Source organism: Scyliorhinus canicula, chromosome 1 (genome assembly GCF_902713615.1).
Source record: "Scyliorhinus canicula chromosome 1, sScyCan1.1, whole genome shotgun sequence".
Taxonomy (NCBI): domain Eukaryota; kingdom Metazoa; phylum Chordata; class Chondrichthyes; order Carcharhiniformes; family Scyliorhinidae; genus Scyliorhinus; species Scyliorhinus canicula.
The window spans coordinates 27,505,856-27,522,298 of record NC_052146.1 but is presented as its reverse complement, the minus strand read 5'-3'; the positions used below and the strand labels follow the sequence as shown (position 1 = coordinate 27,522,298).

Below are 16,443 nucleotides of genomic sequence, written 5' to 3'. Positions count from 1 at the left end.
CTGCATCACCATGATGGGACCCTAGCCATTGAGAGCAAGCAATCTGGAATCAACCAGACAGGAAACAGACGTTCACAAAAACTGTGAAGGTATATGCAATGAGCTCCACTGCAAGTTTTCATTATCCTCCTGGAATGGAGGAACGATGCGCAACCAGTGTCCCAATAACAGGGGCTTTATCACAGAGGGTGCACTACCATCGGTCAAATGGGAGTGCAATGCTCACAGAAGTAGTATGAAGATAATGGGATGTCTTCACGGGATGTCCTCATCACATGTCATGAATTTAGCGGCATTGAGCGCATCCCAAGCTCACCTGCCTTGTCTGGACATTGTCTCATGGCCGACATCCACTCCCTCGGGGACCTCTTCAGCCTTACCACTTCAATGTGCTCTGTTTCAGAGGAAACATGCCATCCTTCATCTCATCCTCAGGCAGGTCCTACTCCCGTTGGTTGCAGCGCCAGGTTGTGCAGGGTGCAGCAACCAAACATAATGCGTGGCACCCGCTGCGGATTATATTGTCGGTCTCCACCAGATTAGTCCAGGCACCGGAACCTCAGCTTTGGCATTACAATGATCTGTTCCACCAAAGTGCGTGTTGCAACATGAGCCTCATTATACCTTGTATCAGTTGCACTCTGGGCCTTCACACAGGCGTTAACAGTCACACCTTCAGTGGGTAGCCATTGTCCCTGATGGGCCAACCCTGTGGCATCTGAGCACCTTCAAACATGCCAAGATTCTGAAGGCAGCTCAGGATGTAAGAGTCATGCACACTACTTGGGACTTAAGCACACACCGAGGGGATGTGCTGGGTGTGGTCACAAACCAGATGGACATTCTTCAGCCAGTGGAAGGCCTTGCAGTCCACATAACTCACTGCATGATGCTCAGGAAATGTGTGTGCCATGTGAGTCTAGTTGATGACACCCTGCCCCTGGTGAAAGCCAGAGATTTGTGCAAAGCCCATCGGTCTTGCACAGCATGCCCTGATCCTTGTCGAAATGGACGTAATTGTATGCCCTCACGAAGATAGCGTCTGTCACCTCCTGGATGCACTTGTGCGTGGAGGCTTGCAAAATCCTGCAGAGGTCGCCTGTGGAGCCCTGGGGGGAGCCACTGCCTTACAAATTGAATGCTGCTGTAACTTTCAGCAATGCTGACAATGAATTTTCTCCAACTCTTCTTGGTGACAAATCCTACAGAAGGTGGACGATGTGACCAACCAATTCCATGGACATGCGTAGTCTTCGGCTACACTGGCTCTGAATAACTACAGGTATGTTAGACCCGTCGGTATGCCCTGGTTCTAGCGAAGCGACCCGAGTGGCGGTCTCTGGAGTTCATCCTCTGCATCCAGGGAATGCCCTGCCACCCCTTCCTCTTCACGGTTCTGCTCCTGCCTTTGGCGAGCCAGAGACCTCTGTTGACATCATCTCTTTCTCTCCTGTCTTTGAGGGAGACGAATGTCAGAAAGAACGCTAGGCTCCATGTTTTGTACGTTCTCTTTGCAGTATCAAAGAGAGAGACTTGACGGTTAGCATTTGTCTCAAAAGGACCACTCTGCCTTTTCACTGTCTGAAGCTGCCTCTCAAAGCTCACTGACTCATGTCTTGGCCACATTGATACCCAGTCCTTATGTTGTATTTTGCTTTGACAAGACCCCACAACACCCTTGCTCTGCACCACATGAATGAGTGGTCACAGCTTGGATACTCTACTGCACCCTTAACCCTCATCTCAGGCACAGGCATTTCCCAGAGCTTCACTCTGAAGCCTTGCACTTGACTTGGTCTGTGAGGAGGGCACTAATCAATTCATACCACTGCAGAGAGCCAAAGATTAGGAGTGCTCTCCTCAGGCAGTGTACGACTGCCAACTCTCTAAGGAAGTGTAGTTGCTCGTCAAGTCAGCCGATGGTACATGCACGGCACAGCAGCCAGTGATTTTGGAAGTCAGTGCACCAAGGATGTTAAATGCTTAGCAGCAATCAATGTCAAACATACATATAAGCAATGCTTGAATGGGCATAGTTGCATGACTAGTTTGACTCCAGGCATGTCAATTGAACAGTCTCAGCTGCAACAGAGTACCACTGATCATTAACATGTCTTTTCATTTGCCTTGTCCATGTCATCATCCAGCCTCTAAAAGCCCCCCCCTCTCAGATTTGAGTGGAACCATCATGTTGTTGAGTCCCGACCCACCCACTACAGTGCCTCAAACTTCCTTTCCCTCTGTGAGACCGCTTCAAAAAACTCATACCCCAGCCTTCCTTTCCCTTTGTGAAATTCTTCCACGAAATCTGTGGCCAAGTAGCAGAAAGCAACCTCAGAAACGGTGCATCCCCCAGTACCCCCCAAGTCAACCCCCCCATAACCCCTTGTCAGTTCCCAGTACCCTCTGAGTCACCCTCCTGAATCAAAGTCCTGGTAGCCTGGAATCTTTCTACACCTGTCTCCCGCAACAAGGCCGCTGGTACCGTGGAGCCTTCCCATTGGTATCCCCGGACTAGGCCCTTGTATCCTGGAGTCAATCACTGCTGTACTCTTCCACTGTTACTCCGGTACCCTTACAGTGTTACCTGATCTCCCTCAACCGAAAACCTGATTGCTCCGAGTGAAGCCCAGTTGCTTCTGAGTAAAGGCTGGTCACTCTCAAGTAAGATCTTGTACCCCTGAGTCAAAGGCTGGTCACCCCTGATTAAAAGGCTGGTCGTCCCAGAGTCAGAGCTGGTACCCTCGCGTCAATGCCTGCTCACTCCATGAGTCAAAGGCTGACTTGACCCAGATCAAAGACTGGTTCCCCCAAGTCAGAGCTGGTACCTCCGAGTCAGAGCTGGTACCACTGAGCCAAAGGCTGGTCACCCCCAAGTGACCAGAAGCTTGGATAACATAGCATGTCTCCTTCTTCAGATTGTTGATGATTGACAGATAGTTTATAGTACAAATTTTGCACATATTTTAACATACCTTTTCGTTTGTTGGAAGGATCACGATCTGATTTTTCTGTTTTGCGTTTGGAAGTATCTTCTGCATTTGAAATATGTTTCATAAGGATTGTAATTAACATGACGTCAGATAAAATATCCTGCTTTCATTTCTGTTTAGTTTTTCAATGCATTTCAGCCACAGAAATTAAAACCATTTGCATTGATTAGCAAGAATAACAGGGCAACGTGTCCCTCAGACATAAAACTACCAATGCAGATCGGTTGCTTGTTGTACAAATGATTAAATCAATGGAACGCAAGAACATAATAACTAGGAGCAGGAGTAGGCCATCTGGCCCCTCGAGCCTGCTCCGCCATTCAATGAGATCATGGCTGATCTTATGTGGACTCCGCTCCACTTTCCCGCCCGAACACCATAACCCTTTATTCCTTTATTCTCCAAAACACGATTTATCTTTATCTTGAAAACATTTAATGAAGGAGCCTCAACTGCTTCACTGGACAAGGAATTCCATGGATTCACAACCCTTTGGGTGAAGAAGTTCCTCCTAAATTCAGTCCTAAATCTACTTCCCCTTATTTTGAGGCTATGCCCCTAATTCTGCTTTCACCAGCCAGTGGAAGCAACCTGCCCGCATCTATCCTAATTATTCCCTTCATAATTTTATATGTTTCTATAAGATTCCCCCGCATCCTTCTAAATTCCGAGTACAGTCCCAGTCTACTCAACTTCTCCTCGTAATCCAACTCTTCAGCTCTGGGATTAACCGAGTGAATCTCCTCTGCACACCCTTCAGCGCCAGTACGTCCTTTCTCAGGTAAGGAGACCAAAACTGAGCACAATACTCTAGGTGTGGCTTCACTAACACCGTATGCAGTTGCAGCATAACCTCTCTAGTCTAAAAATCCACCCCTCTTGCAATGAAGAACAAAACTCTATTCGCCTTCTAAATCACCTGCGCAGGTTCCCTGCAATTCTTTTAGAATTGTTGTCTGAAACAAATATATGGATTTTATGTAAAAATCTACTGAATGTTGCAAAAAGAATCTTACCAACTCTTCATAGAAAGATTGGTTTGATCCTGAATATGTGTGTAAAATAGGCTGAGGGCATGCTGCATATGCCTGTTTAAGTGTATGCAAGAAAAGAGTAATTCCTAATTACAGTAAACCTGGCAGCTACCAGCACTACTGAGGCCTGTGGCTGTTCAGCTAATCAATGTGCGTGAAGTGTGGAGATGGGTATTGTAGAATTGCTCCTTGATTAGGGCAGTTACACACCCTCAATGTTTGAGGCCTGATTCCCTTCACCCACCCGAATTACTTTCTATCAATTTTAATGAATCTCTTCCTGCTGCTTTTTACAGGCTAGATTGTTACTTCTTTCATCTTCAATACGTTTTCAATCTGGCATGCAAAATACAAACAACGCCCCTCCAACTGCACACCCTCAATGTTTCCATTGGCCACAGTCACCACACTCCCTTCCTTCTTAAAATACACACTGGCACACAATCGTCAACAATAGGCAGAAGCGAAGCACAGTGCAGGCACATCAAGTACCCAGTGAAAAAGAGATAGTTCTCATAGTCTGCTCTAACAAATTTATTAATTGTTTAAAAAATTAATTGACAGGATGTGGGTGTTGCTGGTTAGGCCAGCATTTATTGCCCATCCCTAGGTGCCCTTCAGAAGGTGGTGATGAGTTGACTTCTTGAATCGCTAGTGCTTGAGGCGTAGGTACACCCACTGTGTTGTTAGGGGGGGGGGGGAGTTCCAGGATGTTGACCAAACGACAGCGAAGGAACGGCAATATATTTCCAAGTCAGGGTGGTGAGTGACTTGGTGGGGAACCTCCAGGTGATGGTGTTCCCAAGTATCTGCTGCTCTTGACTTCTAGATGGTCGTGGCCGTGGGGTTGGAAGGTGCTGTCTAAGGAACCTTGGTGAGTTACTGCATTGCACCTTGTAGATGTTACACATGGCTGCCACTATTCATCGGTGGTAAAAGGTTTGAATGTTTGTGGAAGGGGGAGCAATCAAGTGGACTGCTTTGTCCTGGATGGTATTGAGCTTCTTCAGTTTGTTGGAACTACACTCATCCAGGCAAGTGCAGAGTATTCCATTACACTCTTGACTTGTGCCTTGTAGATGGTGGACAGGCATTGGGGTGTCAGGAGGTGAGTTACTCACCGCAGGATTCCTAGCCTTTGACCTGCCCTGGTAGCCACAGTATTAACATGGCTAGTCCAGTTCAGTTTCTGATCAATGAAACCCCCAGGATGTTGAATGTGCGGGATTCAGCAATGGTAATGCCATTGAATGACAAGGGGCTGTCGTTAGATTCTGTCTTATAGAATTTACAGTGAAGAAGGAGGTCATTCGGCCCATTGAGTCGGCATCGGCCCCTGGAAAGAGCACCCTACTTAAGCCCACACCTCCATCCTATTCCTGTAACCTAGTAACCCTACCTAACCTTTTTGGACGCTAAGGACAATTTCTCATGACCAATACACCTAACCTGCACATCCTTGGACTGTGGGAGGAAACCAGAGCACCCGGAGGCAACCCACGCAAACGCGAGGAGAACGTGCAGACTCCGCACAGACAGTGACCCAAGTCTGCAATCGAACCTGTGACCCTGGATCTGTGAAGCAACTGGGTTAACCACTGTGCTACCGTGCTGCCCTTGTAGCCTTGCACTCAACCTGGTGTCTTGTCAGAGATGGTCACTGACTGGCACTTGTGTGGCGTGAATGTAACTTGCCACTTGTCAGCCCAAGCCTGGATATTGTCCAGGTCTTGCTGCATTTGGACATGAACAGCTTCATTATCTGAGGAAACACAAATGGTGTTGAACATTGGACAGTCATTCTCAGACATCCCCACTTCTGACCTGATAATGGAAGGGAGGTCATTGATGAAGTAGCTGAAGATGGTCAGGCCTAAGACACTATCCTGAGGAACTCCTGCAGTGATGTCCTGGAGTTAAGATGATTGACCTCCAATCACCACAACCATCTTCCTTTGTGCCAGGTATAGAATCTTTCATAGAATTTACAGTGCAGAAGGAAGACATTCGGCCCATCGGCAATTACTCCAACCAGCGGAGAATTTTCCCCCTGATTCCCATTGACTCCAGTTTAGCTAGAGCTCCTTGATGCCATACTCGGCTAGATGTTGCCTTGATGTCAAGGGCAGTCACTCTCACCTCGCCTCATTTATACGACACAATGTTTTTTTTTCTCTTCTCATTGCTATTGCTCCCTGGACACTTCTGATGGCAAAATGCAGCAAATATGAGCAACCATTCATTTATAGAGTAGATAGTAATGCTCTCCAATCTCCATTCAGCTGCACACATGAATGACACAAAGCAGTGTCTACTTGATTATAATTACACGAGCAAGAAAATAGAGATTGTCCATTGACGATACATAATTTAAAATACTTACATATGGACACATTTTTATATACCTTTTTGTTTGCGAAAAGGATCAGAATCCGGTTGTTCAGTTCTAACTTTGCAAGTACCATCTGAAATATGCAAAGAAGTAGTGTAATTAGCATCAGGTAAGGTATAGATAATTTTCAAATTTATTTCAAGGACAGCAATCACAATTGCTTGTAATGGTTGGCATGAAATGGGATAGATTTTCAACTTGTCCCTCGAGCATTAACCTAGCAAGGCAGATCTGATAACCAATTTAAAATAAGGAAGTCAATGAAAATGAAAATCAAATATTTTTTGAACAGTCATTCAATCTGCAACAGAAGTTATATGTGAAAATCAACTGCAATATTGCAAAATGAATTTTCCATCAGTTCGTAGAATGAATTGCAGATATGCAATGGGATTATGGCATGCTCTATGGCCCCATTTAAGCGGGCGCAAGGACCATAACCTATTGGTTTTTCTTCTAAATTGGGTACAAGTAGGCCAGCTGTCAGCAGTACCCAGGTTAAGATTGTTCCTTGATCGAGGTACTTATGCATTCTGAAGCCTGTCCACATCTGTCTCCCTCAATTCTCCTCCAAATAGTGCTACCCCATTTCAATTGGCCTGCAGCTGCACTGTACTTCCTACCATCCATATTATTCCTTCCCTAAACTTCCAGATCTCTCCAATCTGCATGCAACATTTAAAAAAATCTATCCTCAAATAGACATCCTCAGCATACCTCACAAGGCCAACTCAGTCAAACATTCTTTCGAGGGCGCTCCACCATTCATTACGATCATGGCTGATCATCAAGTTCAATACCCTGATCCCGTATTCCCCCATATCCCATGATCCCTATAGCTCCAAGAGCTATATCTAATTCCTTTTTAAAATTACACGTTTTGGCCTCAACTACTTTCTGTGGCAACTCTTCTAAACCTGAATGAACATAACCCTAACTGACTTAGTCTCTCCTCAGGGCGGCAAGGTAGCACAGTGGTTAGCACTGTTTCTTCACAGCGCCTGGGATCCAGGTTCGATTCCTGGCTTGGGTCACTGTCTGTGCAGAGTCTGCACGTTCTCCCCGTGTCTGTGAGGGTTTCCTCTGGGTGCTCCGGAGTAATCTGAACTCGAAATGTTAGTTTTTTTCTTTCCCTACGGATGCTGCCAGACCTGTTGAGATTTTCCAGCATTTTGTCTTTTGGTTCCACCAATTTTTCCTTTCTGTCTGTCACTATTAAAAACTGAATAGCCCTCAATATTTCGTTCCCATCCTTGGTCACCTTGGAGCAATGTCTTCCTAATCCCAACTTTATCACATCCCTTTGCATCTATCTATGCAATTAATACATCCATTTTATTTCAAATTCTCCACGTGTTCAGGTACAAAACCTTGAGGCTAGTCCTTTTAATGTTCCTTGTCCCCTGCCTATTTTTTACAGTGCCGTAGCATTGTGGATAGCACAATTGCTTCACAGCTCCAGGGTCCCAGGTTCGATTCCGGCTTGGGTCACAGTCTGTGCGGAGTCTGCACATCCTCCCGTGTGTGTGTCGGTTTCCTCCGGGTGCTCCGATTTCCTCCCGCAGTCCAAAGATGTGCAGGTTAGGTGGATTGGCCATGATAAATTGCCCTTAGTGTCCAAAATTGCCCTTAGTGTTGGGTGGGGTTGCTGGGTTATGGGGTGAGGGTGGAGGTGTTGACCTTGGGTAGGGTGCTCTTTCCAGGAGCCGGTGCAGACTCAATGGGCCGAATGGCCTCCTTCTGCACTGTAAATTCTATGAAACAGGCCCTTGATTTTTCTGCCTGTCACGTTTCTTATTCTCTTTTCTATCTTTTATCGTGTTCTTGATTCACCCTGCTCTGAATCCTTACATAGGTTCCCACCCCCCTGACATATTAGTTTAAACCCTCTCCAACTGCTCTAGCAAGCACCCTCTCCAAGGACAAGTTGAAAACAGGTGGACGCAAGCAGAGAAACATAATGCCACAACTGTAGATACGCAAGGAAAGGATGGCGTCATTCCGGACAGAGGAGACAGAAACTAACAAGGCAGCAGGCCATAACAACAGGGTTTCTTCAAATCATACCCTCCTTTCCCCTTTTCACTTGTATCTCTCCTTGTATGCTTTGCATGTCAAAATGAAGCTGCTTTGAGCAGCCATTCATTTATTGGATAGATAATATTGCTGTCGAATTTGCATGCAGTTACACATATAAGTCATATATAGCAGTGCCTCCTTGAATATCATGACATTAATTAGAAAATTTATTGTCTATTAATGACCTATGGTTTAAAGTTTTGACATTTTATATACCTTTTCGCTTGCGACAAGGATTAAGATCTGATAGGTCAAATCGATGTTTGGAAGATCCTTGAAATATGAAATATGCATAAAAATTAGTGTAATTAGCATTTCATGATGTATGAATAGTAACTCCTCCTTCTTTAATTTCTTTTTAGCTTCTTAATCCATTTGAACCACAACAATTACAGTTACTTGCATTGATTAGCCTGAGTAATGGAGTAGACTTTTAACTTTGTCATTCTGGCACGATCTGTTGCCTGTTAGACAAATTATGAAATCAATGAAAATGAAAATTGTATTTTTTTCAGAACAGTCAACCCATTCACAACACCAGTTGTATTTCTAAATCCACTCCAATATTACAAAAATATTGCCCAACCTTTTGCAAAAATATTTGATTGCGCCTGAATATCTGTCTGAAATTGGATGAGTGCATGTTGCAAGTGCCTATTTAAGTAGGCATGAGGAGCATTTCCTATTGGCTCCCTTCCTAATGTCTAGATCAAAGGAGACAACTGCCTGTAATTCTCATGCCGCTAATTTAATTACTCACTTGATGGGTGTTTACACGAGTGGGTAGGGGGCAGAACTTGTCCTTCAGTGCCTTGCACTCTCTTTTAAAAAAAAATGCATTGTTATACGCATTTTTCAATGCATAAAATACAAAATAGAAGAAAAAATTACATAAGTCAAACATAAAAAACAGAAAAATAGAACAACCACTCGCAAAACATAAATCCCCTCCCCCTTAATAACTAACAGTGACCAATTCCTTGAAAAGAACAATTAAAGGCTGCCATCTCCAATAGAACCCCTCGATTGGGCAGCATGGTAGCATAGTGGTTAGCACAATTGCTTCACAGCTCCAGGGTCCCAGGTTCGAATCTGGCTTGGGTCTCTGTCTGTGCAGAGTCTGCACATCCTCCCCGTATGTGCATGGGTTTCCTCCGGGTGCTCCGGTTTCCTTCCCCAGTCCAAAGATGTGCAGGTTAGGTGGATTGGCCATGCTAAATTGCCCTTAGTGTCCAAAATTGCCCTTAGTGTTGGGTGGGGTTACTGGGTTATGGGGATAGGGTGGAGATGTGGGTTTGGGTAGGGTGCTCTTACAAAGGGCCAGTGCAGATTCGATGGGCCGAGTGGCCTCCTTGTGCAGTGTAAATTCTATGAAATCTATGATTGCTCACCTTGCGATGTACTTAACTTTCTCAAGGTATCAAAAACTCCATCAAATCCCCCAGCCACACCTAGGCACTGGTTGGAGATGGAGAGTTCGACTCCAGCAGGCAATCAGTGAGGTGAAGGCCGGAAAATCAGCCCCCTCATCCATTTGCAGCTCTGGCGAATCCAGCATCCCAAATATGGCCACTAAAGGATCCTCTCCAGCTCAATATTCAGAATCACCGAGATGGTGCTAATGAAGGAGACCCAAAAACCCACAAGCTTGGGACAAAGCCAGACCATGTGTGTGCAGTTAGCCTGACCTCCAGAACAGCGCTCACACCTGTCCTCCAACCAATCCTAAAAAGAAGTAACTCATTCTGGACTTGGTCAGGTGTGTCCTAAAAAAATATCATAAGTTGGATCAAACCCAACCTCGCACCGAGGACGTGGAGTTCACCCTGCGAAGGGCCTCACTCCAGACTGCATCATCTAATATGGGCCCCGACTCTTCCTCTCACATTGCCTTAACCCCCTCCGATGATACCGAATCTTCTGACAAAATCTGTCCATAATATCAGAGGTGCCCCCTTCCTCTGACCCCACAAGGGAAAGGACCCTCTCTAGTTGAGATGTTGGTGGCACCAAGGAGAATGATGGGAAAATCCATCTTATCTTGGAGATAGCTGAATGAATTTGAACCCGAGAGTCCAAACATCTCCGTCAATTACTTTGGTCTTGCAAACCGCCCCTCGAGGAACATAACAAAATCCGTCTCCTGTCTATCAGGGAGGCAAAGGCCAACACATCGGCCTCTTTCCCCTTCCGTGCACTCCCAGGTTTTCCAACAAACCAAATATCACCACCTCCAGACCCAGGGCCACTCCCAAACCCAGAACCTCAGACATAACATCCGTGAACTCCTGCCAGTACCCCCTTAATCTTGAACACGCCTAGAACATATGGACGTGATTCGCAGTTATCCACCCGCGCAGCATCCACACCTATCCTCCACCCTTCAAAGAACCTACTCATCCTCGCCACCATCATGTGGGCCCTATGCACCACTTAAAACCGGATGAGGCATTATCTTGCACTTGGGAGGAGGGAGCTGGAAGGTAAGCTGAGTTTTTGATTTTTAACTTACTTTTTCAGAGCATGGGGAGACCTGGGAAGGTTATATTACCGAGTAAATTTGAACGGTGAGGAAACCTGAGACGCTACACGTGTAGTGTCTCCCACCCTCACTCCTCCATTAACCTAAAAAAAAACTCAGTGCTGTGAGCAGATAAGCTATTTACTTTTTTTTTTCTTTCTTACTGGGAGAATAAGTAGAGGTGATGGCAGCTAGGACAGTAGAATGTTCCTCCTGCAGAATGTTCGAGGTAAGGGAGACCACCGGTGTCCTTGCTGACTTCATCTGTGGGAAGAGCAGCCATCTCCAGCTCCTCACAGACCATGTTAGGGAACTGGAGCTGGAGCTGGATGAACTGAGGATCATTCGGGAAGCTGAGGGGGTGACAGATAGAAGCTACAGGGACATAGTTACACCTGAGAACAAAGGTAGCTGGGTAACAGTTAGAGGTGGGAAGAGGAGGAAGCAGTCAGTGCAGGGTTCCCCTTTGGTTGTTCGTCTCAACAATAAGTATACCGCTTTGGATACTGTTGGGGGGGATTACCTGGCAGGGGTAGGCTGCAGTGACTGGGTCTCTGGCATGAGGTCCGGCTCTGGGGCTCAGAAGGGAAGGGGGAGATTAGGAGAGCACTAGTTATAGGGGACTCAATAGTTAGAGGTACAGACAGGCGGTTCTGTGGGCAAGGGCGAGACTCTCGGATTGTTTGTTGTCTCCCGGGTGCGAGGGTCCATGACGTCACGGATCGTGTCTTCAGGATCTTTAAGGGAGAGGGTGAGCAGCCAAAAGTCGTGGTGCACATTGGTACCAACGACGTAGGTAGGAAAAGGGGTGTGGATGTAATGAATGAGTTCAGGGAGTTAGGCTGGAAGTTAGAAGCCAGGACAGACAGAATTGTCCTCTCTAGTTTGTTGTCGGTGCCACGTGATAGCGAGGCTAGGAATAGGGAGAGAGGGCAGTTAAACACGTGGCTGCAGGAATGATGTAGGAGGGAGGGCTTCAGGTATTTGGATGATTGGAGCGCATTCAGGGGAAGGTGGGACTGTACAAGCAGGGCGGGTTGCATTTGTGCCAGAGGGGCACCAATATCCTGGGAGGGAGGCTTCTAGTACTCTTCGGAAGGGTTTAAACTAATTTGGCAGGGGAATGGGAACCAGATTTGTAGTCCAGCAACGAAGGTAGTCGATGTTCAGTATGCCAACGCATGTAGTGAGGCAGTGGGGAAGGTAACACTGACAAAGGAGAGTACTTGCAGGCACGGAGATGGATTGAAGTGTGTATACTTCAATGCAAGAAGCATCAGGAATAAGGTGGGTGAACTTAAGGCATGAATCGGTTCTTGGGACTATGATGTGGGGGCCATCATGGAAACTTGGATAGAAGAGGGGCAGAAATAGTTGTTGGAGGTTCCTGGTTTTAGATGTTTCAATACGATTAGGGAGGGTGGCAAAAGAGGTGGGGGGTGGCATTGTTAATTAGAGATAGTATAACAGTTGGCTTCCGGTTGCGGCTATGCGGAGCTAAGCCGCACGTTCGGCAGCTCCCGCTTTAATATGACTTGTGGGCTCTTTTAAGGGCCCCAAACGGCGCTGATTCGACGATTCCCGGTGGATAAAGGGGTCTGGAGCAAAACCCCCCGGGATTTATGGTGCGGACCCGGAGTGGGGCGAGGAGAAAAACGGCAGCAGCTCCCTGGAAAAGCGGGGGAAGGTGGACAAAATGGCGGCCGGTGGAGCCCCTGAGGAGTGGAGGCAGTGGGCGGAGGAGCAGCAGGCGCCCCGTCTGCGCTATTTTACGGAGCTGAAAGGGGAGTTGCTGGAATCCCTGAAGGTAACGACAAGTAAGCTGCTGGAGACCCAGACAACTCAGGGTACAGCGATACTTGAGTTGCAGCAGCAGGCCTCTGAGCGTGAGGATGAGGTTTTGGCCCTCGTGGGGAAGGTGGAGATGCACGAGGCGCTCCACAAAAAGTGGCAAGATCGTTTCGAGGAGATGGAGTTTCGATCAAGGAGGAAGAACTTGCGGATCCTGGGCCTCGAGGAGGGGCTGGAGGGGCCGTGATGCTGAACTCGCTGGTGGGGGCAGGATCCTTCCATCTGCCCCTGGAGCTGGAGGGGGCCCACAGAGTACTGGCCAGGCGGCCTAAGGCGAATGAACCCCCGCGGGCGGTACTGGTGCGGTTCCATCGGTACAGTGACCGGGAGTGTGTGCTGCAATGGGCCAAGAAGGTGAGGAGCAGCAAGTGGGAGAATTCGGAAGTGCGTATCTACCAGGACTGGAGTGCGGAGGTGGCCAAGCGGAGAGCTGGGTTAAACCGGACGAAGGCGGTGCTCCACGACAAGCAGGTGAAGTTCGGCATGCTGCCGCCTGCGCGTCTGTGGGTCACCTACAAGGACCGGCATTACTATTTCGAGTCCCCGGAGAAGGCGTGGGCCTTTGTGCAGGCTGAAAAGTTGGACTCGAACTAGAGACTGGGGGCTGTGGGAGGTTTTTATTTGTATCACTGTTTATGCTGTTGCTGGTTATTCTGTTTGTTTTTTATTTCTCTCGCTTTCGGATGATGTGGGTTATGGTTGTGTGTCTTAAGGGGGGTATTGGGGTTTGTGGTTGATCTGTTTTTGTTTGTACGGGGTTGGTGGATGGGTTGGGACTGCTGTTTGGGAGCTGCATTGGGGGGGTGGGGTGGGGCAGTGTGATAGTGCGGACTTTCCTCTGGTTTCCCGCGCTATGGGACAAGGGGTGTGGAGCTGGTGACAAGGGGCGTGGAAATCGGATCCGTTTTCCCGCGCTGAAGCGGTGCCAAGGAGCTGATGTAGTGGGGGAGGGGTGACCTCATATCGGGAGGGGTCGGAATTAGGGCGGGAGCTGCTGGGGTCAGCGGAAGTCAGCTGGCTCACGGGAGTACTATGGAGGGAGCGTCGCGCCTAGGAGGGGTCCTAGCCTTGGGGGGGGGGGGGATACCGGGTTGCTGCTGGATTGGCCAGGGAGGAGCTGGTGTGGGTCGGGGTGAGATTCTATCGCTGTGGGAAACGGGCCGAATGGGTGCTGGCCAGGGGCGAGCAGTCGATGGGCCATGGCTAGTCGATGGGGGAGGGGGGGGGCGGGTTGCCCCCTGATCCGGCTGATCACGTGGAACGTGAGGGGGTTAAATGAGCCGGTTAAGCGGGCCCGGGTGTTTTCGCATCTGAAGGGGCTGAAGGCGGACGTGGCCATGCTCCAGGAGACCCACCTGAAGGTGGCGGAGCAGGTCCGTCTGAGGAAGGGGTGGGTGGGGCAGGTTTTCCATTCAGGGCTCGACGCGAAGAACCAGGGGGTGGCGATCCTGGTGGGGAAGAGGGTGGCGTTTGAGGCGTCTGAGGTGGTGGCTGATAGTAGCGGCAGATATGTGATGGTGAGCGGTAAGCTGCAGGGGGAGAGGGTGGTGTTGGTAAATGTGTACGCCCCAAATTGGGATGATGCTGGTTTCATGAGGCATATGTTGGGCCGCATTCCTGACCTGGAGGTGGGGGCCTGATCATGGGGGGGACTTCAAAACGGTGCTGGATCCCCTACTGGATCGTTCTAGTTCAAGGACAGGCAGGAGGCCGGCAGCGGCCAAGGTGTTCAGGGGGTTTATGGACCAGATGGGAGGAGTGGATCCCTGGAGATTTGGGAGGCCGAGGGCTCGGGAGTACTCTTTTTTCTCCCATGTGCACAGAGTGTATTCCCGTATTGAATTTTTTGTCCTGAGTATGGGACTGGTCCCGAGGGTGGAGGAGGCCGAATATTCGGCTATTGTGATTTCGGACCATGCTCCGCATTGGGTGGATCTGGAGATGGGGGAGGAGCGGGACCAGCGCCCACTTTGGCGTCTGGACGTGGGGTTGTTGGACGATGAGGAGGTGTGTAGGAGGGTCCGGGGATGTATCGAGAGGTACCTCGAGGTCAATGATACTGGGGAGGTCCGGGTGGGGATGGTGTGGGAGGCTCTGAAGGCAGTTATTAGGGGGGAGCTGATCTCTATCCGAGCCCATAGGGAGAGGGGTGAGAGGAGGGAGAGGGAGAGACTGGTGGGGGAGCTGTGGAGTGTGGATAGGAGGTACGCGGAGGCCCCGGAGGAGGGATTGCTGGGGGAGCGGCGAAGCCTGCAGGCCAAGTTTGATTTATTGATCATCAGAAAGGCGGAGACACAGTGGAGGAAGGCGCAGGGAGCGGTCTACGAGTATGGAGAGAAGGCGAGCAGATGCTGCCGCATCAGCTTCGCAAGCGGGATGCGGCTAGGGAGATTGGTGGAGTGAAGGATAGGGGTGGGAATGTGGTGCGGCAGGCGGCAGAGGTCAATGGGGTCCTTAGGGACTTCTACAGGGAACTGTACCGGTCGGAGCCGCCGGTGGTGGGAGGGGCAGTGTAGCCACCGAAGTTGGCCATTCCCTCAATACAAAATGGAGGAATGCAAAGCTTGCAGGTTAAAATGGACAATGTTTGCAGCACAAGCAGGCTGCACCAAGCCAATGCGTATTTTGTCTGCTAAGAGAGCAGACAACACCGAAATGAACATTCCGCATACTAATGAGGCAATCTCCGGGATAGTTAACATAGCAATGGAACGATCCCAGGTACAATGGACACAAATAGAGAAGTGATTGCAACAGTGTATGGGAAACCAGACACCCCGGCACCAGCGGGATTCGAAAACAAAGCACCTGAAGGCCCGCCCAGTAGCCGAGAGACAGCCTCAGTATTGGGGGGATTCAAACAAATCGATTGGGAAGAGACCCAATCGATTCCCAGCAGTAAAGGGTCCGCCCAAAAGGGCGCAAAGCCCTAGGACCTATAAAAGACAGGTCCCACACTTAGTTTGTTCTTCTTAACCAGCCCTCCTCTCTGGACCAGCATCTCGACCAGCTTTTACCAAAGAAGACCGTGACCGAGAGAGAGGAGAGGTTGGGACAGCAGCCGCCAGCAAGTAAGTGTCTCACAACGATCGCTACCAGAGATAGACACTCCTGACCCCTTTTTAACCCGTACCAACCTGAAGTCTGCAGACCAGAGCAGAGCAAGAGGCCTTGTCCCCTGATCCCGCAGTTCCCTTTGAGATAAGTATTGGTTTATTTAGTGGTAGGAATAGTTTAATCATCTTAGCGTGTGCATGGGTAGTATTATAATTGTATTATAATAAACTCAGTTGTTTGAACTTACTAATTGGTGTATGGTTTTATTGCTTTGAATTTGACCTTGAAACTTGTGGCGGTATCTTAACGATACCTGGAGACTCCAGAGCTAAGTAACGAAACAGAGCCAAATTGAGTGTTAAGCACACTCACCCAGAACGAGTAACATTTAGTGGCGACATCCAGACGGGACTCGATTAGAAGTGCCCCCCCCCCCCCCCCCACTCCGAGAGAACCCAGAAATTTGAATTTGAAATCCAATTGGGAAAAGGAAAAACCACAAGTGTTCAAGGAGTT

The 16,443-nt window shown here is 48.6% G+C and overlaps 1 protein-coding gene across 5 annotated transcripts in view; it reads right to left on the bottom strand.

The window, feature by feature from the left end:
- The window catches only part of LOC119953068 (transcriptional regulator ATRX homolog), a 608,924-nt gene that overhangs the window by 355,852 nt on the left and 236,629 nt on the right, over positions 1–16,443 (bottom strand). For 4 of the 5 annotated variants that reach the window (XM_038776923.1, XM_038777098.1, XM_038777008.1 and 1 more), the window contains 4 exons: positions 9,259–9,319; positions 8,715–8,771; positions 6,433–6,492; positions 2,976–3,035 (listed from right to left, as the gene is read on the bottom strand). In XM_038776923.1, coding sequence (XP_038632851.1) covers positions 2,976–3,035; positions 6,433–6,492; positions 8,715–8,771; positions 9,259–9,319 — 238 coding nt within the window. The remainder of the gene's footprint in view (positions 1–2,975; positions 3,036–6,432; positions 6,493–8,714; positions 8,772–9,258; positions 9,320–16,443) is intronic. The other variant, XM_038777278.1, reaches the window with a different exon arrangement.